The 27,779-nt window shown below is 39.1% G+C and overlaps 1 protein-coding gene across 7 annotated transcripts in view; it reads left to right on the top strand.

Moving 5' to 3' along the window:
• LOC125230899 (NAD kinase-like) overlaps positions 1 to 26,982 on the top strand; it is a 54,146-nt gene extending 27,164 nt beyond the window's left edge. For 3 of the 7 annotated variants that reach the window (XM_048136173.1, XM_048136174.1, XM_048136170.1), the window contains 8 exons: positions 12,337 to 12,420; positions 15,298 to 15,427; positions 19,844 to 20,038; positions 20,676 to 20,778; positions 21,238 to 21,426; positions 21,791 to 21,948; positions 22,207 to 22,289; positions 24,562 to 26,982. In XM_048136173.1, coding sequence (XP_047992130.1) covers positions 12,337 to 12,420; positions 15,298 to 15,427; positions 19,844 to 20,038; positions 20,676 to 20,778; positions 21,238 to 21,426; positions 21,791 to 21,948; positions 22,207 to 22,289; positions 24,562 to 24,766 — 1,147 coding nt within the window. In that variant the 3' untranslated portion in view covers positions 24,767 to 26,982. Of the gene's footprint in view, positions 1 to 6,752; positions 6,996 to 11,683; positions 11,811 to 12,336; positions 12,421 to 15,297; positions 15,428 to 19,843; positions 20,039 to 20,675; positions 20,779 to 21,237; positions 21,427 to 21,790; positions 21,949 to 22,206; positions 22,332 to 23,525; positions 23,609 to 24,561 lie in introns of those variants that run through there. The other 4 variants (XM_048136175.1, XM_048136177.1, XM_048136172.1 and 1 more) reach the window with 4 other exon arrangements.
• Positions 26,983 to 27,779: the final 797 nt, after the last annotated feature.

Raw genomic sequence — 27,779 nt, 5'->3', positions numbered from 1 at the left:
ACAATTCGTCTTGTCTTCTGACCTCACGGTTTTAATTACATTACACGATATAGACATAATATTGATGGAAGCACACACTCACAATTTGCAGATTTCATTCGCTATATATGCCATTTATCAGAAATATCATTCCAAGTCATTCTGTTCTAGTGCAATCAAGAGACACGCAAGGGTATTAATTTAAAGCAAGTATGGGCTTTATTTGTTGTGTTTTTTAACATTATACATATTGCGCTCGATAGTAGGTATTTTGATATTTTTTTAATGATGATAGCCAATCATATACATTCGAGCAGTCATAAAACATTCGAGACTATGTGTTTATTCGTACTTCACCAGAAATTCTACCTTAAAAGGGTATTTGTTTTATGAAACATTTGTTAGGATGTTCTGATACCAGTGACCAAAGAAGGACTGACCTGACATTACACCATTAAGACTAAAAAAGTAAGACATTTGACTGGACTTCTAGTTGAATGTAATATATTTTATGCCCTTCACCAATAGGCCGATCTGTCTTACAGTACCTATGCACGGTTTCTTCTCTGATGTTCTGTTGTGGCTGATATTTGTCATTATTATTGTTCTAGACCTCAATTCATATACGCCCGCTGTAACCTTTATTTTGTTTACTTGTCGATAACTGTTTGTTTTAATATGTTTAAAAATGCGTCTCAGACTGATAACCCTTGGACACGAAAACAACTGATAAACGCGCCTATAGATTGTGTTCCACTTTCGAAAGGCAGGTGATAGTGTTGATAACATTCTGCATCCATATTCATCGTACCCGCTGGCCTATTTTCTGTACTGCATATAACCAGCTGGAGGTTCGAAAGCACTTGTAGAACTGGCATTTCTTGATTTCAGATTGAAATTAAGGCTGAAGTAAGGAAGATTAATTTTTGCTAAGACAAGTACTGTCACAGCATCTGATCGGACGACCGGCCAGACTTAGTAGATAGAGAAGCTGCCTAGGATGTCCTGTCCTGGGTCCAAATTAAGTGATTTGCTCTTCTATCGGTCTCATTTGTTCATACAGGGACAAGATTTTTGATCAGTTTCAGATGCATACATTAAGTCGCGTGTTTTTCCACACACGATTCCTCCATCTTTAGACATCCTATTGTGAACCAAAAAGGCCATCGGACCATTTTAGCGCCTATTCTATAAATAACAGTTAATTTAGTTTCCGTGCATGCGCTGTCCACCGCACATGTAATACATCCATCAAGGTTGTATTAACTCTTTGCTCTAATTTTTTGTAGGAACTGCAGCAAACCTAACGCTTAGCAAATATGGCTACAAATTAAACATGCCTAATGCCTACTTTAAACAACAGGTTTACTTTAGAAAACAGCTAGGCTTGACAAGGATTTAGTGTTTACTAAACAAACATTTATGCTTATGTAATACTGGCAGCTCTTTGAAACAGTGGTAACTGCAAATACTAAGAAATATGCCGGGTTATGTGTCAGTTTGGTAAAGTGCATAGTGCACACGCATGGTATGCATTTTGCTATAAGTAGTAGGTTTATACAGCTCAACATGGGGGTCATGACCCCCCCCCTGGAGCCTAGATTGGCCATACAAATAGACCACGTGACCCCCCTCTGGGGCCTGGACCTTTACCACGTGACACCCCCCCCCCCCCCCCCCCCCCCCCCCTGGGCACGAAGCTGGATCCGCGCTTGCAGCTCAACCGAAAACCATATAAATTTTGTATCGACGCGGGACGTGTTTTATAGTTTTTATACTAAGGTTGAGTTAAACGTAATTTGATAGGTAGTAGGTGGACAACAACTAAGGCACTATTATTAATTGTCACGGCAGCTGCTAAACCTGACCGACAATTGTTTATGCTTCGGTTGCCATAACGAAGTCACGTGCCTAAAGGCTTTGTTATATTTTTCTTTTGACTCAATAATACTTCTCTCAATGAATCGTAGAATTTTAATACATATAATTGCACTGAAAACTGCTGTTGATCACTGAATAATTCTTACATGTAAAGAAACTGGCGTATCTGGAAAGGGGTTTCTTTGAAGCCTTAAAATCATGTCGTTGACCGAGATACAATGACACATAATGTCATTACAGGATTTCTTATAAACTAGGTGCAGACTGCAGAGTCTGCTGTCACTGATGCAGTAATACGTTATTGTCCGTCTTAGCAAACGAAATAGGTCGTTCTCCACTCCACTCAGGGTTCATCCTCAAACCTGATAACATTACACAATGTCTGAAGACTCGCCTCTTTAACCAATGTGTCCTGCCCACCATGACCTACGGTGCCGAAACATGGACGCGTACTCAAGTGCTGTGCATAAGATCCGAGTTAGTAGAGAGCCATGGAGCGTGCCATGCTCGGTATCAAGATTCGAGATCGGGTAAGGAATGTCGAGATCCGTCGTCGCACCAAGGTGCAAAACGTTGGTTGGAGTTGGGCGGGACATGTTGCTAGGCAGAGTGATGGATTTTACCGGAATGGTGGCTGCTTACAGATGTAAGAAGCGCTTGGCATCTTAGCTCGTTGGGTGGACGACATCCGCAAAATTGCGGGTCACAACTGGATGAGACTAGCTCAGGACCGGGATACATGACGTACTAGAAGAGAGGCTTATGCTCAGCAGTGGGCGATAAAGGGCTGATATGATGATGATGAAGAAAACGAATTATAATAATGCCCAGTATTTTGCATTTTTGGGTGTAGTGGGTACAATAGGAACCTTCCTGCATAAGAGTCCAAGGACTCCAAAGTTCAAGTTAAATCAGTGATGGTGTAGACTTGACCTACAAGTACCTTGTGGCTGTATTGTGTCTAGGAGTACTTATATCTGTCGTAGTTCGTAGTGCATTGTTGTCGGTACTATGTAGGTATGTACCTGGAGCAGCTGGCAGGCGTGCCGATAGTGAAAGTTGCACGCGCGCTGATTGTGCCGGCTGTCAAAATTAGACATACCTCATGCCTTGTTGAGATTCAGACGGGCCTTATTTGCAAAACTCGCAGTTTTAACTTCAAATGCAAATAGTCAAGATAAATAAATACTGACTTTTATTTTCTAGAAAATCTGCCGGTATATATTCAGTGTCTGCTGTTTCATGACTTGAAATCCTATTTAAGTAGAATGTTTGTGTATAGATGGCGATATAAGAGCGAAAAAACCAATATTGGCATAATTGAAATCGTTTGTATATTTATCTTTATGTACTGTGTGTACTCCACGTGTTACGAACCTTTACTATGTCATTCACTTTTCTCTGTGCCCTTATCAAGTGGAGTGACGACCGTTTGACGACCTTACGTTACGTCAATCGTTAGTGTTATCACCTTCATGTGTCACACTCTCGAATGTGTTATTTGACCACTGCACTTTCAAGTTCATAGGATGAGACGGGACATGAATAATAATTATATTATACTTATCTGTGGACTGGGACTCATATTTTTACATCATTACTCATATCATGCAGAAACTATGGAAACTCCTCCTCCGGTAAAATATGCATTTGAGCACACAAACGCACAGAGTTTTTTTTTCAAGGTGACTAGTAGGAGTTACATAGTTGCTAAGTTTTTTCTGCTATTATTGTTTAAGTCAGTAAGTGACAATCATGTAAAACGCCAGTCGAAACGTGCATAAATTAATGGCACTGATCACGTGGCTTTTTTAACCGTCCAGGATGGCTAGCCGAATGGCACAATCGCTTACGAAACGCTCACGAAACGAAGCGCTAGTAGATATCTATCTCTATCGCGCTTGCGTATTGGCGCGACAGAGCCAGCGGCGTATCGCTTTCGTTTGGCGTCGGAGAAATGCCATTCGGCTACGGGGCCTGATTCATTCTCGCTTTCGATTTCTTTTTGTCATCTTGGCCACCTCAAGATTGCCCAATAACAACTACCATCAACAATCTCATGGCGTTTGCAATAGAAACCACATAAGATTACGTGGAAGCACGCTGTAGTGACCGGTGACGAAACGGCGGCGACAACGATGCGACACGACATGTGGGTCAATGCTGTGTGTTGACACCTAACCTGCATCGATCGGTCGCTTGTTGTTGCTGTGGTTCGCGAACGCTGGATGGCAGAACCAGTGGGTTGAGAACTCTAGCCGAAAATCTGAGCAACCCGTATTCCACATGTATTATTAGTAATTTCTTTAGCGATTCTTTTTTCGAGCAGTCTGTGTTAAAGCGAACTAGCAATCTTTTAAAACAATGTTGTGTTGTGTGTGCCGTTTCAATGCTGATGTGTGTTGACACCTATAACCTGCATCGTTCGGTGGCTGGTTATTGGCGTTATTGCTGTGCTACGCGAGCACTGCGTTAGAGAACCAGTGGCTTGAGAACTCTAACCGAAAATCTTAGCAAATCTATATTCCACGTGTAATTTGTTTAGCGATTCTCTTTTCGGGCAGTCAATGTCAAAAAGAACGGCATTGAACTAGCAAGTCTCGTCGAGTCTCAAGTTCCAAATTCAACTGAGGTGGTATCCCCCGTTTCCGGGATCTTCGTCTAATAGCACTTCGGACAAATTTACAAATATCAAGTGGAATAGCATCCTTTCCTGGAGTGGAATGAAATCTCGTACTGGTTTTCCTAAGGCTTCGAGTTACAAGAGCCTGAGTTCGGTCGGTCGAATATTTGCGCAGTTACATCATGTTATGGAAATCGTGAAAATAATGATACCAACAATAACCTAACCACAAAATTAAAATTTTGAAAAAACCCCCGACCGCGACCTAGTGGACCGATTTTCATGAAACATGGCTAAGAACACTCCCGACTAACTCAGCTTTTAGACAAAAAAAAACTAAATCAAAATCGGTTCATCCGTTCGAGAGCTACGATGCCACAGACAGACACACACACAGACAGACAGACAGACAGACAAACAGACAGACAGACAGACAGACATACACACAGACAGACACGTCAAACTTATAACACACCTTCGTTTTTGCGTCGGGGGTTAAAAACGGCGACGATTTTTGCAAAGAAAATACAACCAAATAATTGACTTCTTCTGAATATAGTTAGCAAATATCATACAAGTCCTTACCTTACTGTAGGTATCTGTATATTAACCGCCGCCTCAAAACTCAAGGAAGGGGGTTCTCAATTCGTCTGTATTTTTTCGTATGTTTGTTACTCGATATCTCCGTCGCTACTGGACCGATTATGATTTTTTTTTCTTATTGTATATAGATTGGTCCCATTTTTATCAGAACCCAGTTCTGATGATGGGATCCTGGAGAAATCTTAAAGACATAAATATAGTGATTTTTGTGTTTTTATAAGAACAGCATCCATTTACGTTCGGAACAGTGACATTTGGTGCAGTGGAACTACGGATGATGACCATAACTGAACTCCTCAAATCTGAACGGCACACTTATAATGACTTTGGTATTATTAAAAGAACAGCATGCAGTTACGTTAAGAACAGTGACATTTGTTGCAGTGGAACTGCTGATGATGATGATCAGAACGGTACTACTTAGCGACGCATAGCTCATGTCAGGAGATTTGTTCTTTTTGCTAAGCAGTGTTTGTCAAGCTCGATTTCTTATAATTGGATGTCGGATTCATGAGGAATTGAGGACCTCCTTAATGGTAACGTTCGTATATTCGTTTGTATTTCCATGAAATAATCAAATATGTACATTAAAAGCAGTTTAAAAAAAATACACATTTCTACATAAGTAACAACATTCGCAAGTACCTTTCACCGGAACTACAAAGCGGCAGTTTTTTTTTTTAATTATTTCAATAGAAAGCTTTCTGACTTGACTAGCAAAACAAGGAAGAAGCTACAGGAAACGTGGTTTCTGATTTCAATCTGAGTTATCATTTGCATTGCTACATCAAAAACAATACTTAAGTGTACCTACTCTTAGTAATACCACGGTCTACCTATCTTATTGCGAAATCTGTATACGCGAACTTTCTTGTGACTTGCGAGTTTTATACCAGATTTTTTTCAACAAGGTTAAAATAGATGGGACAAGGCTGGTCGCGGATTATACTACTTTCGTCACGTTTGTCATTTACAAGGATATCGGCTGAGCCGGCTCGGAACTCGGCCGGTCGTAATGGACCGCCGATTATGGGTCAAAACGGACCACGTGACGGAATCACGAGGGCGCCTCTCGCTTCAAACTGGACTGTTTTAAAAAAATTGCCACCAGTTGCTAGGCGATTTGTAAGGCATTTGAGCAGAGTGTAGAAAGTCTACGAATATGCTTACACTGGCGGAACGGGAATCAAAAACCAGCCGGCGATGCCAAGATGACTATCACTTAGACTATATGACAACGATATACTTGGCGTCTCAATAGTGCAACAGTGACAGTTACATTTCGTTTGCTTCCAACCTGTTGACTACGCGGCTTGGTGATGATCAGACGAGACGATACAATATGCTCAATTTGCTTGGATGATCTTGGACTAAAGATGGGCATCTGTTCTGTTACGTTCGAGATTTAAATGGTAAATTTTTAGTTTGTCCAGAAATGATTATGGATTTTCCTTAAACAATGTAACTTGGACAACTACCTTGTAGCATTGAGTAAGCGTTAACATAATTAGCGAAAGGCGCTATTAAGGAAGATGCTTAATGGAAGTCCGATAAGTTAAAACCGGACGGAAAAGACGTTGCGAAACCGGCAATCTCAGGCGTACGTTAAGAGCGCGCCAAGGTCGGAGCTGTCAAGTGTGCGAGGTTTCCATCGCGCGTCGCCAGTCGCTCGCCGCACGCGCACCCACTGCGCATCTTCGTGCGCAGTTCACCTCAAACACGCTTTAAACATGGCTCTCTCCCTTACTTGTAACTAAAATATATGTAACAAATCTGTGAATGATGATTTTTGTGTAATAAAATAAGTCGACATGGATGAGTTTAACGAAAGGCAGTTGTTGAGAAGGCAGTTCTCCCATGAGTCCGGTAAGACGGCGCTAACTAGAGCTAAAGAGGAATATAACAGAGGGTATGATTGTTTTTATTATGTTTATTTTGATTAGTAGCCTTTTCGCCTTAATTCTGTAGCTAAACCTAAAGACGATATTCGTGAGATCAAGCTATGTAAGTTGTCAACGAGTTTTTTAGCGCCGCCTGCAAGGGTTAAGTAAACGCCATATAGTTTCATAGAAGTTTGACTTTTAAAATAACACTTCCGCCTGCGGAGCTGTTAAAATCGCTGACAATTTAGTCGTTGCTGAATTTTATTACGTTACAATAAGGCTTTTGAACCGACAATTAAATGTTTCAACGATGCTAATAATCCACCAATTAATAAAACACCTTGTCAACTCAATTTCCAAAATAATTAAAATGCTGTCAACTGAATCAACATAGCGATGTTACTAGGTCAATTGATAATGACACTTAGTTTGTAGGTATAGTAATTAAAATTGTTTGTATGTACGTCTTAATAAGTAGTTAATTTTATTATTCTATATTTAGTTACTTAGGGCCACTTGCACCACCCGCTGTCAACTGTCAAATTCCATATAACTAAAATGGTGGGTTAAGTGCCTTAACTTAAGTATTATTTTTAAGTCTTAAAAGTCAATGGTTACATTGCCAAACCAAATTTAAACGTTTGAAGAAGTAAGAATTGAATAACAATAGGTAGGTACTCGAAGGTACTTGACATTCGATTTCAATAAAAAACAAAGAGTAGCTTTACTTGAATTATCTGGTTTGATCAGTATTGCAAATCTCACGAATGTGGCTCAACTTAATTATACAATAAACTAACTAATATATACATCGAATCGAAGCGACCTATACGCCGATAGCATCATGATCGCGCGATAAACGATAAAACATCAGGCCGTCCCTATCGCACTTACAAATAGTGCGAAAGGGACGGCCTGATGTTATATCATTCATCGCGCTACCAGCATGATTGCCTGAGAAGATGCTCAAAAAATTATATACACGTACTGTGGTGCCTTGAAAATTAGAAGGTTGCTAAGATATTTGTGAGCATCACGGCCGCGTCGATATATCTGAGAGCAGTATTATTACGACTTTAAGATAACATAATCGTTATCTTAAATTGCCTTGAAAAAGCTATCAAGAATACGTGTATCGTTATTTTAATCAAAATCTGTTTAATATTATCAAAACAATTGACACCTTAGCCTACTGTTTATCAGAAAATAACCTAACCACAAAATTAAAATTTTGAAAAAACCCCCGATTGCGACATAGTTGACCGATTTTCATGGAACATGGCTAAGAACACTCCCGACTAACTCAGCTTTCAGACAAAAAAAACTAAATCTAAATCGGTTCATGCGTTCGGGAGCTACGGTGCCACAGACAGACACACACACAGACAAACAGACAGACAGACAGACAGACAGACAGACAGACAGACAGACAGACACGTCAAACTTATAACACCCCTCCGTTTTTGCGTCGGGGGTTAAAAAGAGTATCAATCTAAGATAAAAACCTGTAACGATTACTAATTAATATGTTTGGTTAACATTAACACAAGAATTTGATCTGTCCAATATTGACATTCAGCTGAAAATACTCATTTGGAGTTGTTATCTGCTAACACGTTACTGCAAAATACATACATTAAATACGTGGATGTGTGGATGTTCTCTAAAAACATAGGCAGAGCACATAAAACCGTGTGCGTAGCCGAATGCACAAACGCTCACGAAATGCTCACGATAATATATCTTTCGTAGCTATCTATCATTGCTCTTGCGTATTGGCGCGACAGAGCCTGACTACATTTCTGCGGCGTTACGATGGCGTTTCGCGTCGCAGAAATTCCATTCGGCTACGGGGCCTGTTTATGATTCAGTGCCATTAATGATTAAGGAGTTAGAAGTCGATGTTGTGATATTACAATGACAGGTTTCTATCCCCGTCATCCTACACACAAGAGCGGAAAGAGGGTGGTGAGACCCTTAACCCATGACCACACAAGATGACCTTTAAATGTCTAAAGATATATTAAATCAAAACATATTTTTTAACAGCGTACCTACTTATATATAAGTAATTCACTTAAAAAAAACTCAAGGAACATAACCAATATGCCAAAATAAAAACAAACAAACGCTCATATTGTTACGTAGACTATGCGTGATGGAACACTCAACGCCATAATCAAGAAGGTGGGTACAGTAATCAAATGTAATAACCGAGTACAATATAAGTAAGAAAAATACCTACCTAATCACACAGATATGTTAACAACAAAGTCTGTTAGTTTTCATTTATTTTTAGTAAAAAGTGTGATATAAGGTAAAGCGGGATAATCCTCCACTGGGGGGCAGTTCTAACTGATCCATTCTTTCCATTATTACACTATGATGTTCAGTTCTACATGTATCTGTCGCAGTAAGATAGATAAAGCTGTTATATAGTTATAACCCTAGGAATATGATTATACGTCGTAACATAGTTAAACGAAAGCGATTAATTGCTATCTTACTAGGAATATAACTATAACACGTTACTAGTTTAGTCATATAGTTATATGACTGGATTCAGTTTAGTGAAATGATTGTTGGCAGGAGTGCGGCGGTGTGGCGGTATTGTTATAACCCTAGGGATATAATTATATACCGTAACATAGCTAAACGAAAGCGATTACTTACTATCTTACTAGGAATATAATTATAATACGTTACTAGTTTAGTTATATAATTATATCACTGGATTAAACTTAGTCTAGGGATATAATTATAATACGTCTCTAGTTAAGTAATATAGTTATATTACTGGATTAAGTTCAGTAGTATAATTGTAGCAGTGTAGTGCGGGATTCGTTTGTTTAGTAACCAAACCTTGTGTACCTATGTTCGATACAAAATAAACTTTGTTCTAACGTCAGTGACGGTGTTGTTCTTCCAAATCGTCCCGCTATACGTATTATAAAACACTGATTTAAACTTTCACGATTTTTACACATATTTAAAATTGCAAACGGGACTTAATACATAGTAATACGCGATTAAGTACCGTTTCCAATTTTAAATACCATATTATAATTATATTCCTAGTAAGATGGTTATGAATCGCTTTTGTTTAGCTATTTTACGGCATATAATTATATCCCTAAGGTTATAACACTTATAACTATACCTCCGCCCCACCGCCGCAGAGCCTACAATCATTTCACTAAACTGAATCCAGTCATATAACTATATGACTAAACTAGTAACGTATTATAGTTATATTCCTAGTAAGATAGCAATTAATCACTTTCGTTTAACTATGTTACGACGTATAATTATATTCCTAGGGTTATAACTATATAACGGCTTTATCTATCTTACTGCGACATATCCACTGAACACGCCTACCATATGTAACCTGTGGACACTATTTAATAATGCAAGCATTGTAAAACATGGAAAAAATTTACCAGTTACATTTGTCACCTAGTCGAGATTTGCCCCGCTGTACCTTAGTCGTATTTTAGTCGTCGGTACGAAGAGATCATTTTTGTCTGATGCCTTCTTTTAAATAATGGATCAAAAACCCTAACTTCTTATTGTACCTAAAGCACAACATTAACTACGTTACGATGTGCCTAAAGGTTCTAGCGCCTCGGTCTTCTGTCTACTGCTGAAATTCGCCAAACTTTAGAATTAGTATTGAATTAATTGAATACTTTACTTAGGGCCAGTTGCACCAACCACATTTGACAGACACATCATCGTCACGCAGCAGACGTCTATGGAACTTCCCATAGAATAAAATTTAACGGAGACAAACGGTTTGGTGCAACCGGCCCTTAGTGTTCTATTTTTCCCGGAAAATCTTATTCAACGCAAATTAAGTCACTAATAGAGATAACTTTCCTAAGCTGTGTGTGGTGACGCCAAAATATTTAAGAAACACTACATTATATGAACACAATCTTTATTATTTCCTCATCTCTACCTCAACCAAAGGAAGCTACTTAATAACCAATGAATGTGTATATTTTTTACTAGAGTTTTTCACGTGAGGATGTTTTGCTCGTTAGCGAACAGCGGCGTGTGCGCATACTAATTTACGGGACCAACGTAGTTCACATGCCCATTGAATGGGCATCTACAGCGTGTTCAGATTTGCATTCCCTCCCAAGTATCGATGAATGTTAAGTTATTTTGTACCTACCATCAATGTGCTCCTGTACGGGACATCTAGACAACGTCAACGTCATATTAATCCCTGAAAAATCTTTATTAATAGACGCAGGTTACAGATTCTGGTCGCAGTATTTGCTTTAGTTCCCAGAAGATATGATAATAAATGTAAAACATTCGATCAAACTACTCACTAATAATTAATTTCAATCCAAGCTAATTCGGCAGCGATTTTGAAAACCACGCCTGTACAAAGTTTAATTGAACACCATAATTACATCGGAAGGTTTAAAATAGCATGTGCACTGTCGAGGCTGTCAGTTTTCGCTACCAAGCTTGGTATGACTCTCCATTAAAAAAAACTTTAGCGTAGGTAGTAGGTACTTTTAGCTACACACGCCAACAAGTTATTGCTGCATGTTTTGAGACGCCACTATGGGTAAGGGTGAGTTCCAAATATCTGTATCTCTTTATTGTTGCATATTGTTTTGTTTCATAACTTGCATCAATAATTTGTTTGTGTAAATTCAGCTAAAAGTACGCTTAACATTTTTTTTAATGGCGCAGCCTGTAGTTTAGAAGAATTACATCGTAGTCGTATACCTACTCGCAGTGTAGTAAGTAGGGTCAGAGATCGTCGATTGTCAACGATCGCGCCACGGCGATGGACGTCCGCCGCCTGCGTTCAGGTGTTTACTTTATTTAAAAAAAACTAATTTTGTTCAATTGTAGTGAAATTAAAATAATTTTTTTCCTTTCAAACTGACCTTAAAATTTTCGTGACCTTTCAAACTGACCTTAAGTTTAACTGATGAAACATACCTGCGTTCGACATTGTTTATTTGATTGTTTATTTTATACAAGACGTTAAACGACCGATGGAAACTAAAAACAAATAACATTTCCATTCATTATGAATAAATTACCATAGGAAATTGTGTTGTTTTTCTGAAAATCATCACTATTTAAAAGTGTTCTGAAATATTACTTAAAATTACACGTTTATCATATTTATACGCGCAATTCATGTATTTTCGGAGATCCCGGAAAGTCTTTTTTCGATTATTTATTTCTTAAACGATTCTTCTTTATGGGGATTTTCGGGGCGCAAATCGATCTATCCACTCTAAAAAACGCGCAAGTGTGAGTTTTCATACGTTTCCCAGAAAGTCTTGGTTTTTTTTCGTACAAATATTAATTGTACACTTGTTTCAGGAGGACAAGGTCTCTGAACGCGCCGTCTCCCATCCACCAGTTCGGACCATGCGGCAGAATAATGAAGAACTCGGCTATGGTTATGTAAGTACACTTAATACAACGTAGGGTTATTTCCACCAAGTTTACCAGTGAGTTTCCCCAGCAGGTGCCACTGGTAAAAATAAGAAAAAAAACTATTACCTAACTTATTACTATACTTATGTACTTAAAAATAGCGACACAGGTAATGCGTGATAATACTGATGATCAATACTCATTTGTGGCTTTCCATTACAGAAGAGTCCTTAAGTTTCAATTACATAAGGTATTTTACACCCGATAACAAAAATTCTGAGAACGGATTCTTATTGCATATGCGAAGCATAGGCTTCCTCCTTTTCCCTCAGCGTTTTCTTCCTTTCATTTCCCCCTTTTTTTGTTTTGTTTATTTTCTGTACTCCGACCAGAAAACGCCAACTTTCAGCCTTCTAAACAAAGTTGCCGCTTTCAGGCTCAGTCAATAAGTAAGAAAGTCCCTTACATCACTTATATTATTCGTTGAACTTTAAGTAAAGGTTGCCGCGGCTAATCGAACACTAATAACTATTGGCTCAGGGGTAGACAAACCTATTATACTCACATGTTATTGTTTACCAAGGTTATGTCGATTGAAGTAAACACTACACTGCAGCGTGATATCGTTGGAGTACACATTTCGTACATGTAGTCATGTTTATTCGAAATTCGAATCGCTAGTCACGCACCAGGGGGCCGATTTTTGAGTCTCACGGCGTTCGAATTCGAATTCAGAAAATTGTCACTGAAAATAATAGGCAATTCACCGTTCTCAACCGGTATTTTAGTGACAGTGAGACTCAAAAATCGGCCCCCAGACCCATGAGCTCCGCTAGGATGATTTTCACTATTTTTAGGAGCGTGCAAAATATTACAGTAAGGTACAGCGGGTCAAATCTCGACTTTTTTTCCATGTTTTAGGCACTGGTCCCACCGCGAGCTAGTATTAAGCTATGAGCTATCGGCTATAAAAACGAACAAAAGATAAGCACTTCCGTGCAAATAAAAGAGACACGGCGATATTGATAGCTCACCGCTGGGCGAGTAACTAATGTAACTATAAACTTTATAATCTTTTGTTCGTTTTTATAGCCGATAGCTCATAGTTTACTAGCTCGCGGTGGGACCAGTGCCTTACAATGTTTGCATTATTAAATAGAGTGTCCACCGGTTCTATATGGTAGGCGTGTTCAGTGGATAAATGTCGAACTCAACATCATAGTGTAATAATGGAAAAAATGGATTAGATACAATTGACCCCCAGTCGAGATTTGCCCGCTGTACCTTAGTGTTTATAAGTTCTCGGTACAACACAACGATTTAATTATCGTATTTGCTGACGGGGATGCAAGTAGGCAGCGGTATGTAAGGCAAGGCCCCTCATTGCACATCGCTGCCAGCACTCATGGCAAGATCGCAAGTCATACTAGCTGATCAGATATCCTATCAATATCGATGTAACTTTACTCTTCAGTCAACTGTCAGATAAGTAGCAAGTTGGCACTTTCAAATTACGTTACCCCTTTACACTTTAGCTAGACATCCATTACAAGACGACGCGCGGTCGCCAGCCTTCCTAGTATTTGCACTGATATAAGCGCGGGCGCTCGCCGTGCCCGATCAGTATCGACCAAGTAACAGACCCGAAAGCAGCGCGTGTTTTTCGCACTAAAAAATTGGAAAAGGGTATTTTGATGCCTTAAAGATGTCCACCTGTAGTGTGAAATGGTGTGGAAAGGTAACAAGAAGCTCAAATTTAAAAACAGACGGCATTACATTCCACAAATAAGTCATATTTATAATTTATTCAGAGCCGGCATAGGTCAACTTACATTGGCCACTTACGCGTCAGTAGAGGGACAGTCATACTTCTGTCCCTTTTCATCTGGCGCGACTGCCCGCCGTCCTTGAAACGGCCAATCACAGCGCGCTTAACACATTCCCCGCCCGCTCCTCGCACCCCAAACACTGGTGACTCGTATCGCGAACAAAATATACAAGATTTCTACTCTATAGGAGGTTCTCTGTGCACTTTAGTTAAGTTTTTAGGTACCTATTTAATTGCAAAGAATGCCAAAGAGGAGTTAAAATTTACCGATACGTCTAACATTCAATTCTGCCACACTGTTTTTGCTACAGGACAAAAAATACATTTTAACACACACAGGGCAAAATAAACATTACCGCCTCTCTTTTTCTCGGGGAAAAACAATAACAACAAAGGTAATAAGTACCTACCTAGGTACCTAAACGTCGAACAACTTGTACGTGATTAGCTATAAAAACGTACGGTACGAAACTTCCATTACCGAAGGCATAAATAACCATTCCATATCACATTTCGCTAAAATTACTTTGCCATTACCATTTGCTGTTCCAAATAAACAATGCTGATACAGATTAAATAGTTCCATTTCTTTCAAAGTCGTATCGCAGTTTGGTACTCTACTGTTAAAGTCGACACTGTCGAGAGAATCCCATCTATATTAGTTTGTGTTATCATACAATTAGAGTTGTATTTGTATCCGATTATTCATGGGTTTTTCTATCACAGTCACGGATTGCTGTGCAAAACAGAAATCTGAAGTTTTGTTTCGATATTTGAGATGGTAAGCAAAATACGGCTTTTTACAAATTTCAAATTAATTAGGTTCAGTTCAGAATGTAACGTTACCTCTGAAAGATAGAAGAGTCGTGGAATGTAAGGGAGCCCATGCGATATGTGAATCTTTTCTTTCCCCACAGAGAACAAGTTACCCACCTGTACCTAGTTATAAAGAGCTCGGAAGCATGAGGCGAATATAGAAAACAATCACAGTTTAAAGTCGGCTAATGCTTCATTTCTTGTCTTGGAAGCAATAGCTACTTTTCACTTACGTGCTAATTTTTTTTTTAATTTTCCAGGCAAATCCAAGACCCTGCGTCGCAGCGGCTGACGTGGTACAAACAGCCGCTCACGGTGCTGGTCATCAAGAAGGTGCACGATGCCACCATCCTCACGCCGTTTGTACAGCTCGTCCACTGGCTCGTTCATGTAAGTTCATCATGTAAGAGTTAGGGCCAGTTGCATCAACCAGCATTCATTGTATCATTTGACAGACACATCATCGTCACGCAGCAGACGTCTATGGATTTTCCCATACAATAAAATTTAACGAACGCTTTAACGGAGACAGACGGTTTGGTGCAACCGGCCCTTAATCTCGTGTCGGTGGAGTATTTCCACCTTTCATATCGTGTGCCAGCACTGACATTACGCTGCTATCCCTGTCACACAATGTTATTACTTATAACATTTATAACGATCCCTATAACGATCTATTTAATTTTCATTACCGACGACCGGTCTGGCTCAGTCGGTAGTGACCCTGCCTGCTAAGCCGCGGTCCTGGGTTCGAATCCCGGTAAGGGCATTTATTTGTGTGATGAGCACAGATATTTGTTCCTGAGTCATGGATGTTTTCTATGTATATAAGTATGTATTTATCTATTTAAGTACAAGCTTTGCTTAGTTTGGGGCTAAGTTGATCTGTGTAAGGTGTCCCCAATATTTATTTTTTATTTTATTTATTTTTATTAGATTTGACGCATCACGCGCACTACTTTAACTTACGTTAACTGTAACGTACACATCATAGTTATTCAACAGTCTTTTCGCTCTTTGCTCAGTACAGGACCGTTATTCATTAAAGATTCAGGAAACATTAATTTAAAGCTAGTCTCGTCCAAAAGTGACCCTCAATTTCCCGAATGACAACACATCGGAAACCCAAAGACCCAAACGCGTCATCCTTAAGGTCCGGGTCATCGTGTAAAATCGCCCGGAATGCCGCCTGCCCTTAAGGCCCGTCAAAACGAGTAGGACGCGAGGAATGCAGACAATGATGTCCGCTGCAGTTTTTGTTCGTGCAATTTAAGGCTCGTCTGGCGTTCAGCTGCAGTGCTTGTGTGGATTGAATGCGTTTCTATCATGATACAGATTTTTATATCAGTACGAGTATGAATATGTAGTCATAATTTGTACTGCAACCACAAATATATGAAATAACAAGATGGGGCACGCCTGGCGATTTGTATAGAATACGGCCACAGATACTGCAACATTGACAGACAAGATTGTAAAAATAAAGACAGAATGTTGAATTGTGATTCAAGGACACACTGTAAAATAAATGTAGTCAAGTAGAATAAATGTCATCGTGACATACTCGTACAATCCATACTAATATTATAAATGGGAAAGTGTGTGTGTCTGTCTGTTTGTTTGTCCGTCTTTCACGTCAAAACGGCGCGACTAATTGACGTGACGTGTCTTTCTAACAGTCCACTTCGCTAAATTGGGGGTGTAAGTTTTGTATGGATCATTCCGCAATTTTCGAATTTAACGCGATTGAAGCCGCGGGCAAAAGCTAGTTCGTACATAGTTTAGAAACACCACAGGTAATTAATCTACTTATCTCGTCTCTCAGGTAATTAAAGAAGTTAATCTAATCGTGTACCTACAAGTTTAATGAGTGTTAATATTAGGTTTTTTTAATACAACCCAGGGGTGCGATTTTTGAATCTCGGCCATTCGATTTCGTGAAATTCGTTCAATAATATCTCCACTACTAGCGATTTAAATTATACTAACAGAATCGAAAACGAGTGGTCATTACCACTAGTTCTAAAATTACTAGCCGTCTTTTTTCAAAAATAGCGTTACGTCGTTTTCCACAGACTTTCGAACGGCGAATTCGTGTGTTCGAAATTCAAAAATCGATCCCCAGATCTCTCTCATCCATAATGCGCTGCCACTACTTAGCAACACCTATCTTCTAAAAGAGTGTCAATTGATAAGACAACTGTCTCTTAGTCTCGCATATTGAGATTGAGCTATCACGAAGTGAGAGTGTGGACGCACTGTCACTTCAGCGTGCTCGTTATCAACATCAGCGAGTGCTTCACGATCGTGAACTTGCTATTAAGCAAATTAATGGCTGGCAGTACGACTGCATCGTTAAGTTGGTTTTATTAATTCTATTCTTTGACATATCGTTGTTGTTGAAAGTCCTTCGATATTTAATCCAAATTTTCAGCACCAATATACATAAGTAAGTAGGTAATATTAAAAACATTTTCTATGATGCTGATGATGTTTGAAAATTAACCTTAAAATATATGTCACAACGCCATTTCTTTGATTCGGTTTTAATACTTCGTTTTTAGGGTTCCGTACCAAAAAGGTAGGTATTTAATTAATGAAGTGTCGGGCCTAAGCTAATAATCAAATAAGAAGTGAGATAAATGTTACAAAAACTTCCCTTTAACTATAGAAACGGACTTATTAATGTTGGAGGTGTATTTGGGCTACATACCTAAATGTTTCTCATCAGGTGGTTCGTTAGCTTGTTTGCCTACATCACGTTTATACATATTATTTAAAATTACTTAGGTCACGCCACATTGATAATTCGCACTGTGATGCGTGTAATTATATAATTGTACGCCATTATTGTATTTATTATGATATCATTTCCTTGTTTACGTCTTACCTTACGTTCCTTTAAATAATTACGTGATATTATTTTATAGTTTCCCTAAACTTTTTACTTATAGAAGTCGAATAAAGAAAGACAGTGAGGTGATTGAACTCTGCTCTAGTTGTATTTAGGATTGAGACTGCCGCCCACGCCACAGCTGTCGCTAAACGGAAGCGCTAGATCTAGTTACTGACCTCGTACATTCAATTGATTCGTGCTTTCGAACACCATTTAATAGATTTATATTGACCGCGATATATTTAACCGGTGTACCCGTGCTTTAGATAGCAAAAGGTGTCGCAGAAAGCAAACTGAGACTAGCATGAGTTTCCTCTGCCAAAAATGTGGCAGGTCGTGCCGCTCGCGAAACGGCCTCCACGGTATCGGTCACCAAACCCATTGTCTAAACAGCAATGCGTAAATCGTCTGCAATAGACGCAATACCTGTGATGATGATGATGTACCCGTGACAGTAACTGCGTCGAAAAGGCAGATTAAGGGCCAGTTGCATCAACGACATTTGACAGGCACATCATCGTCACGCAGCAAACGTCTATAGAACTTCCCATACAATAAAATTTTATGAATGCTTTAACGGTGGCAGACGGTTTGATGCAACCGGCCCTATTAATTCACCAATCAAAAAGTATACCTACATTGTAGTATTACGTGATACAACTCCGAGAAATACTTATTACTGAATCATGATTAAGGTACATTTATGGTGTTACAAGAACTATAAATTAATATATCACCTGATGAGGGCCTCTAATAGATGCTCTGCAACGAGTATGCATATGGTCCGATGAATTTAAATTGTATCGATGCATTATTCAAATAATCGATACAATGGTAATGAGCGGAGATTTCTGGAAACACTAGTCTTGTTTATTGTTATGTAAATGCGAGTTTTTCATGGTTTACTGTCACGCGATACAAGTGTGAGTCGACAACCTCTATCAACGGATATTGGTCTAAGAATAATTGTTTTATACGATTGCGTTGAAGCTGAGAAAGGAGTAGGTATGTTTTGTTGTACAATGTCTAGACTTATTATAAGGTACTGCAAGATTGTTAATTAGTATTGTATTAGTAGTGCATTAGGTCGGTAATAGTTATTTGTTATACAAGGGGGCAAAGTTGTATTTTAACGCCGAGTGTGGAATTGAAAAACGAGCAAGTGAAAGGATTCTATAGTTGAACCACGAGCGAAGCGGGTGGTTTGAGAATAGAATCCTGAACTTGCGAGATTTTTCACACACGAGAAGTAAAATACATTTGCACCCGAGTGTAACACAAAACTTTTCCCCTCACTATAGCGAGAAACTACAGCGCAAAAAATGCGTTTATCACTGCTTCCAGTAGTTTCACAGGTGGTAAATCATCTTTATTACTAGATTCACCTACTTTTGTCAATTTTAAAGCAGTTAATTTGATTTTATTCAAGGTCAAATTACTTTACCCACTAGTGGATAAAATGCGTTTTTACCCGCTGGTATTAAAGGACAAAACACGTGTTTCCGAGCTAGTGAGGGGAAAAGTAAATGTTTCAGACCACATGTAATCGACTAATATATGTAGGGTTTCTGGGTAATTCTCATGAAAGCGGTCTAGTCTCATAACAAACTGTATGAAGAAAGTCGTGTGTTATCAGATGATGGTCGAGGGTTTACTAAATATTTTTCTGTACGACTGAGCTGGAAAGTAGCGATTTCGTTCAGCGAGCATACAACATCAAAATGTCGGATCTTTGATGACAAATGGAACTTCGTTACCCCTCAATGTCCAACATAGAAAGATTGTTTTATCTCACTATAAAAAAGAATCTCTGTAAACAGAATTTCGACCAATGAGACCTTGGCTTTGTCTGGCCACTAATTACTAAATTTAAGCCTTCCCCTCTTCATCATTTTTTTTGTTTTTTTCAGGACAAAAGTATGGTAGTATACGTAGAAGCGGCCGTACTAGACGACGTGTTACTAGCAGAATACGGGGACTTCACAGCAGTTCGGGAGAAGCTGATGACGTTCCGGGCGGGGCAAGACGATCTCACTGACAAGATCGACTTCATCATCTGTCTGGGCGGCGATGGGACGCTGTTACATGCCAGCTCACTGTTCCAGGTTTGTATTTACTATTTTAGTTTTTTCGAAGCTTCGTGGCATGATTTTATACGTGGTAGAATCAGCTATTAGGTGATATGCTGCTGGTGAATACAGCCACCCCACATCAGATCCGAGAGAGACAAGATAATCTCACGAATAAAATTGACTTCATCATCTTTTTGAGCAGCGGTGAGATGCAGTTTGACATGTGTTTGTCATACCACCGTTGATGAAACTATAGCTGTTTTAAGTTTCTATTTACTACGGTATTTCCAGGAAATTATATTGTTAGTATACTTAGTGTATCAGTGTCTTCACACCCGATATATTTGAGATGAGCAGTACGAGGAATGAGGAGGCACACTGACATTAAATTCCGCCAGGCGGTGCCTTTGCAAGTGTCTAGGCATGTCACTGTCATTCATATGTGAGAGAGAGAAAACAAATATCATCTTCTCGCTCTCACGTATGAAATTCTTTATCTGTACAATGGACTTAATAGGGGCCACCACTTGTCATAACCTTTGAGTGTGCCTCCTCATTATTTCTAGACGCCTTGTGGACTAAACACCGATCGACTATTCCTTGCTTAGAAAGTTCCTGATGAAAATACGAGTAGAATAGAATCGTTGTTGACATTTTGTTGTTGTTGCAGCAATCGGTGCCTCCCGTGATGGCGTTCCACCTGGGCTCGCTCGGTTTCCTCACGCCCTTCGAGTTCAACAACTTCCAGGACCAAGTCATGAATGTTCTAGAAGGTAACATATTATTAATATTATAATCTCATCAAATATAAATAGGTTTTATATTATGTGTCACGTCGAATGATGCTACCAGCCTTTATGTAGTCGCTTCGCTTTTCGCTGTGACTACCGTTATGATGTTTATACCTTCCTTATTCCTTTGTAAGCAGCTCGTGCTTGTGCATATAGTATAGTTTGCCAAAGTCTTAGTTTGTTTTGGCTTTCCCCAGATTATAAGGCCGTATCGTAACTTACATCAGAAAAAATATAATACACAATTAGCTTGCGAGTCGTGTCGCGTACATTACATGGCATCAAACTATATAAATAGGATTCCTAATCAATATAACCTTACTTACTTTAATTGGCTGGCGCTAAGCCATGGCCTGAAATGAGTGTCTTTCAACACAAGAGCTATTTCATAGGTTTCTATTAATCTAAAAAAAATACTAAAAATCTGTATTGCTTTCCCAGGTCACGCAGCGTTAACGCTCCGATCACGTCTACAATGTGTGGTGCTCCGCAAAAGCAAGAAAGACAACGAAGGCCGCAAGTGTATTCTGGTGCTCAATGAAGTGGTGGTCGACCGCGGGCCCTCACCTTACCTCTCTAACATCGACTTATTCCTGGATAATAAACACATCACGTCTGTACAGGGCGACGGTTAGTATTAAACTAACATCTATATCATCTATGGTGTAGGTGAGACAAGGACAGCAGTTGGTGGACTGTGGGAGACAAGGACAACTAGATCCCCAGGTGCTGGTGCTCAACGAGGTGTTCGCGGCCCCTCTTTTCATACTTAGAAAGTACGTTTACGTAATACGATCGAACCATGGATACATAAATTATAAACAAATGAAAAATAAATGCAGTTGATGGACTGCATACTGTATGCGAGTAAATATTTAATATCTACTTTGTTACATTTATTGTGTAAACATCATAGTACGTATCCCACGATTAAGGTAGACTTACAGCAAGCTCTTTAATTCTGTTGTATTTAAAATTTAATATTTATTTCCAGGTCTAATAGTATCAACACCAACCGGCAGCACGGCGTATGCAGTAGCGGCCGGCGCTAGCATGATCCACCCGTCCGTCCCCGCCATCATGGTGACGCCCATCTGTCCTCACTCGCTCTCATTCCGGCCTATCGTGGTACCCGCGGGGGTCGAGCTCAAGGTTGGTACCACACAAATGCCATTTCAAAGTTTACTATCTACAAAATCTAATACTACATGAGTTTACACTTGTTTTGACGTCTACCGCTGATCTTACCAGTAGGTATATATTTATACACTCAGCCACTCCGTCACTCCGTCACTGTATGGCTTTGTCCATTTTTCTTTGGCACTTTATAAGTTTATGTGACAAGATAATATGAAAGGTCGCCATTAATGTTCCTAGTTTCGTCCCCAGTATTAACCTGCCCTGTTTTAGATCGCGCTATCTCCCGACGCGCGCAACGCGATGTGGGTGTCGTTCGACGGCCGCAGCCGGCAGGCGTTACAGCACGGCGATAGGTACTCCTAGTACCACACTAGCTCGCATGACGCTTCGCTGCTGTTAGTTGTTGTACTGTGTATCCGTTTATTTGTGTTAGCGTAGACTTGTACGTGTCCTAGAGTATCTGGTAAAATATAACACTAGCCTTTATATCTATAACTGTAGTGTAATGTAAAATGTAGTGATGCTGATGTAGATGGAACCACCACTGATTGCCAATAACTTTTTGATGAATATTGCTCCGTGCCCTAGCCAAATATGTAGGTATACGTCTAGCAGTTATTTCAATGAATAGGTTGGATAGATCAGCTGTATAGTCAATAACTTCCACCATTTGTGAGCCGCGACAGAGTATGATTAGAAGAGTAAGAAACAAGAGAGGGTCTGTTGCAGACAGCGCCGAGCCCCGACTATATGCAAGAATGATCTAGCCATGTGATTCAATGCCTAGTGTGCCTAGTTTAGATAGATAGATAGATACATTATTTATTCAACCACAAACTTACATGCTTCGCAACACAAAACAAAATAAAGAAGACGAAATACTAAAAAAACTTAACATAACATTATACAATAATTAGTACACTTAGTATTACTTTAACTGAAGTATTGGTTGTGGAATGTGCGTTGTGGTATTGAATAGGCGCTGACTTCCGTCATAACCAGAGATCAGACGGATTTGCGACATTCCTAGTGACTTACGTCATTTTAATGACTTTTAAAAATCTTTTGTGCCAGAAAAAGTGCTTAAACTACTTACATTTTTATTTGTCGTAACTATTACTATGGTAAAAACCAAGACAAAGTTAAGTAAGTGTATTTCTGACCCCCGTACTAGTATAAACTGTTTTAGTATGAGATGACGCACAAAAATCCGATCTCTGGTCATAACCTTACAAACTTAATACGAAGGGAACGACCTAGAGCAGCGCAAGTCGATATATATTATATTTATAAAGTGTACGAGTAGATAATAAATAAGCAAAATATTGTCACAAATATATAATGTTCATACGCAATAAGGTAGGTATGTGAACAGAATAGGTATGATATTACAATATACAATGGTTAGTTAGCGGTAACAGAATTATGGTCATGATGTGGAAATATAATAGACAAATGTTGAGCGGGATGGGGTTACATTTTATGAACTTCTTTTCTGAGTTTCTAATAAGTGTTTTCGTAACTTTGTTTTAAAATGAAAGTTTCCAATCGCCACAGAGTAAGATAAGAACTCGGGAGGTTTGTTACAGATAGCGCCGAGCGCGGACGCTCGCAACGCCGCGAGTGTGTCCTTCGACGGCCGCTCACAGCTCACGCTCAGGCCCGGCGATAGGTAACTCCTTCGCTACTCGAACTCATGGCCCACAATAACTTTAATCATTTCCTAACTGAGACATCACGACTGTGGGTAACCCACGACTTCTTCTGGCTACTTAGAATGTTATACTCGTACTGCTTTGTGTTACTTATATGGGGTATCTATGTCTATCTTATGTGGTGTAACAATACGACACAAAGTTTGGTCTACATTTTGCACCCAAATAAGTTTGACTCTCAAATGAAATAAATAATAATTTGTGAATTTGAAATTCTATGTAGCCATATCGTTACGCAGTTTACGCAGCAGTTTTCTCCCGGGCCCTGTCAGGTTACTCTAATATTGCAGTGTTCATAGTGTTTTCATTTGGGTGATAGCCATTAAGATTCAATTTATTTATTGGTACAGTTTTCAAATCCATGGTAGGATCATAAGGACAAGATAGAGGTTGTATTAATAATATGCGATAAAAACAGTCCTTGTGGTGATGGTTCATTTTGTTACGGACAGTACTACCTACTGAAGATGCATTTACATTATACTCCAGTACAATAAATAGATCGGAGTATTTTGTGTACCTATATTTTATGTGTGTGTAGAATTTACTAGTGTTACTTGCATGTTGCGTTGTGCTTGGCTTGTGAATTATTTAACGCTTTAATTAAAAAACTAAATATTTTGTAGGAATACTGAAAGTCACATTTAAGATTCAGAAATAGGTATATTCATTTCCTAAATAATATTTTGTAAATTGTTAAATATGTAAGTAGTGAACAAGATACAAATTAGACCTAAAGTTACTCATATGTAAATTATGTATTTCCAGTAATTCGTATTATTCTGCTGGAATCCTGAAAGAAATGTAGGTGCATACCTATTGTTTGCACGATTCTATTCTAAAAAAACTTCAGCTGTGACTTTTAGTACCACGTCCAAACACAACTCATAACACACTATTACTTTTCCAGCCTATACGTCACCACGTCAGTGTACCCAGTCCCGTCGATATGCGCGCAGGACCAAATCTCTGACTGGTTCGACTCGCTCGCCGAGTGTCTCCACTGGAACGTCCGCAAGAAGCAGAAACAGATGGACGAGCTCAGCGACATGACCTACTCGTCCAGCGACAACCTGGAGGAGCTCGACAACACGGAGCGACCCGCCGACACGTGACCGGACAGTATTACTGTGGAATGCGAGGCTTAACACATTCCTGTAGGGCGCCGCCAGCGCTGGGTTAAGGGCGAGTGGTGTAAACGAGGCCTCGCTTTGGGGAGGGGTAGTTAATTTGTGCAATCCATATTTGTAAATGTATTTTTCTTTTGTAAACCAACATTTCGATAATGCTATGCTAGCATACATCTCGAATAGAAGCAATTTTGGAGAATTATAAGCGGCAACCCACACTCAGGCGAGGCATGTCTTAAGACGCGGAACGGACGTCAGTAATTTAAAAAAATTCTCCTCAGTACATTTTGTATAGGAAGGACGTAAGACGCGCCCTAAGCGATGCGTCCGTTCCGCGTCTTAAAACATGCGTCGCCTGTGTGTGGATAGTCCCTTAAACTTTAACTATGTTGCATAAGAATCTCGAATAGGTCGGTTTGAAAAGTATGACTTTAAACAGACGCTGGCGGGCGTGTTTTCTTTTTAAATTTATACGGCGCATTATTTTGAAAATTATGCAACGAATGTCTCGTTTTTACAGTGTGAGTGACATTGCAAAAACATTAAAGTACCTACTGTGTGCAATAGATTTTTTTTAATGCGTTGTCACATTCTGCGATTTATGTGTGGTAATGCATTTTATGGGATTTGTGATAGTATTTTAAAATTGAATTTTTGTTTAAATTGAATTTTGTAGTATTCCTTCGGACAATAAAAATGTAATTCTGTTATGTCTCCAGGGATATGTTCTTGTTATGTTTTATAGAAAAGGTTAAGGTTCGGATTTAAGGAATGTTTGTTCCGATAACTTAGTGAGTACTTACTGTAGGGTCATTCTCTGAGAATATATCTGTGAATGCACCGCAGACATATTTTTATAGACTGGCCATGAAGATATACCATCGTTTGTATAAGTGCCTTGGCCGCTTGGTGTTACGAACAACGCTACATACAAAACTGCCCACAAAACTAGTTTTTTACCACGGCGAGGTGCTATGAAGAGTGCCAAAAATGTAACAGGTACGTAGTTGTATTAGTGTTCAGGTGAGCACAAAGAAAGTTTACTTTAGATTTGTACGGTGTAAATTATATGTGCTTTTGGATTTTATTCTGTATCCGTTAAGGAATCAAAATAGTACTTAGACACAGAATGAGCAGGAGTAAGTATTGTCCAATACATTAACTGATTAACTTCGCGCGATAAAATAAATTTGGTCAGCTCAAACAGTAGATACATTTATCACTTTAGCCCATACTTACATCAAAAGGTTATAATAATTTAATCGGAGACAATAATACGGTAATTATACTTGTTTTCTCTCGCTCATTCAGTGTATTTCATTCAATAGCAAAAGGTCTCAAATACTGTCGACTTCACAAAGATGCCGTTGTCGCTCTGCGTATTGGCCTCACCATGCTATGTTTATAAATCGATTTACAGATTGGGCGCCAAGCTATTGTGCAAGCGGAATGCAATATAAGTCCATAACCGTGTGTGAAAGCGGCTTACGTAAAAAAAAAACGATATTTCGGTATGGCTAAGGCTCATGCATGATCTGTTTATGACTCTTGCAAATGTTAGTGATAAAAGATTTTCGAGCTGGCCCATAAACAATTCATAAGTTCGCTGAGGCTGTAACTAAAACCCCAGGTAGAAGTAGATATAACTGTGAATTTAGCGGTAAAACAAAAAAGACGAAATTTGAATTTTATTAGAGTTCATATTGCTGGTGTTACCCGTTGTCGTGCCAAGAGATATTATAGATATATTTCAACAAAAATTGCTACATTTTAATTTACAACACACACTGGAGCGCTCACGTCCAGAACCGATTAAAAAAAAATAAAAAAATTGGAGTTTATAAGTGGAAAATGTATCTTGACAATATTTAACTTTAAATTTAAGCTCACAAGTTGAATTTGTGTGAAAAATGGCATCGTGGCACTAAAATGCACTATTATGTAATTTCTACTGTTTTATTGTTCTATGAAAAGTTTATAGATGTACTTAATTGTTACCGTCATTTCATGCAATTTGGGTCCAATATGGGATGCGACAATGTCTTTTGGTGTGTGCTTCGGCATCGTGGTATATAATGTCACTTTGACATTTTATAGATGTTTGTTTGTCACATAATATGAATTTCGTTTTCACAAGTTTATAAATTGTGTATATGTATAATAAGATGTTTTATTGTAAATTATACAAAATTTGACTTTTACTCTTGTATTTTTTTAACCCCTTTTACAGCATGGCAAAAGAGTCGAAATGAAAAAGTGGGAACATTGTCGTTTCATCCCTTTTTAATCAAGTAAGAAAACGGGAAGACTTTTTCTCTTTTTGCCAGGCCGTGTGACCTGACAGTGAGCACGGCGTTGCGTTGAGGCACACCTCGGACACTGGCGGTCAAATATATGAAAGAGGCGCGTTCCTAGCACACAGTCTAAGCTCGTGTAGGTGAACGCGTACCATGCTTGTATGAGTGAGATATGACAGGTCGACTGTTCGCGTTTTTGACAGGCGGTAACTTTGAGGTAACCGAGAGGGGGTGGGCGGCACTTTCAGCGGGGAGCGGGAGTGGCCATACTGTACGATAGTACTCTTTATTATACTGTGGTTGAGGTTAAAGCCTAACCAAGAAATATAATATTATTGTCAGGAGGGAGATGTTATTCTGATGTATGGGGTGACAGTTCAGTTTAGTATGAAGAAAATAGTTCTAATGACATTTTTGGTCAGGCGTTATATGTATTTTATAAGATTATAAGTCTACTAGATCGCGTCCTTGGGCTACTTCAGTTGCACTAATCTCCCAATATAAAAGTATAAGGATCCACGTAGGGACGAAGGTATATCGTCCCTTATAAAATTAGAATTTCGCGCCTTTTTGTGACAAGATTTGTTTCACCATATTACTTCGCCATATTGCACCTGCACGAATATAGCCGGTTAAAGAAGTTTTTCGCTAGAAAACTCACATTAGGGAGGCTTGAGAAGACTATTAACTTTTTGCCACTT

The sequence above is a fragment of the Leguminivora glycinivorella genome, chromosome 11, assembly GCF_023078275.1.
Source record: "Leguminivora glycinivorella isolate SPB_JAAS2020 chromosome 11, LegGlyc_1.1, whole genome shotgun sequence".
NCBI classification, from domain to species: Eukaryota; Metazoa; Arthropoda; class Insecta; order Lepidoptera; family Tortricidae; genus Leguminivora; species Leguminivora glycinivorella.
Note: the sequence above shows the minus strand (reverse complement) of the source record. Positions and strands in the feature narration are given on the sequence as shown.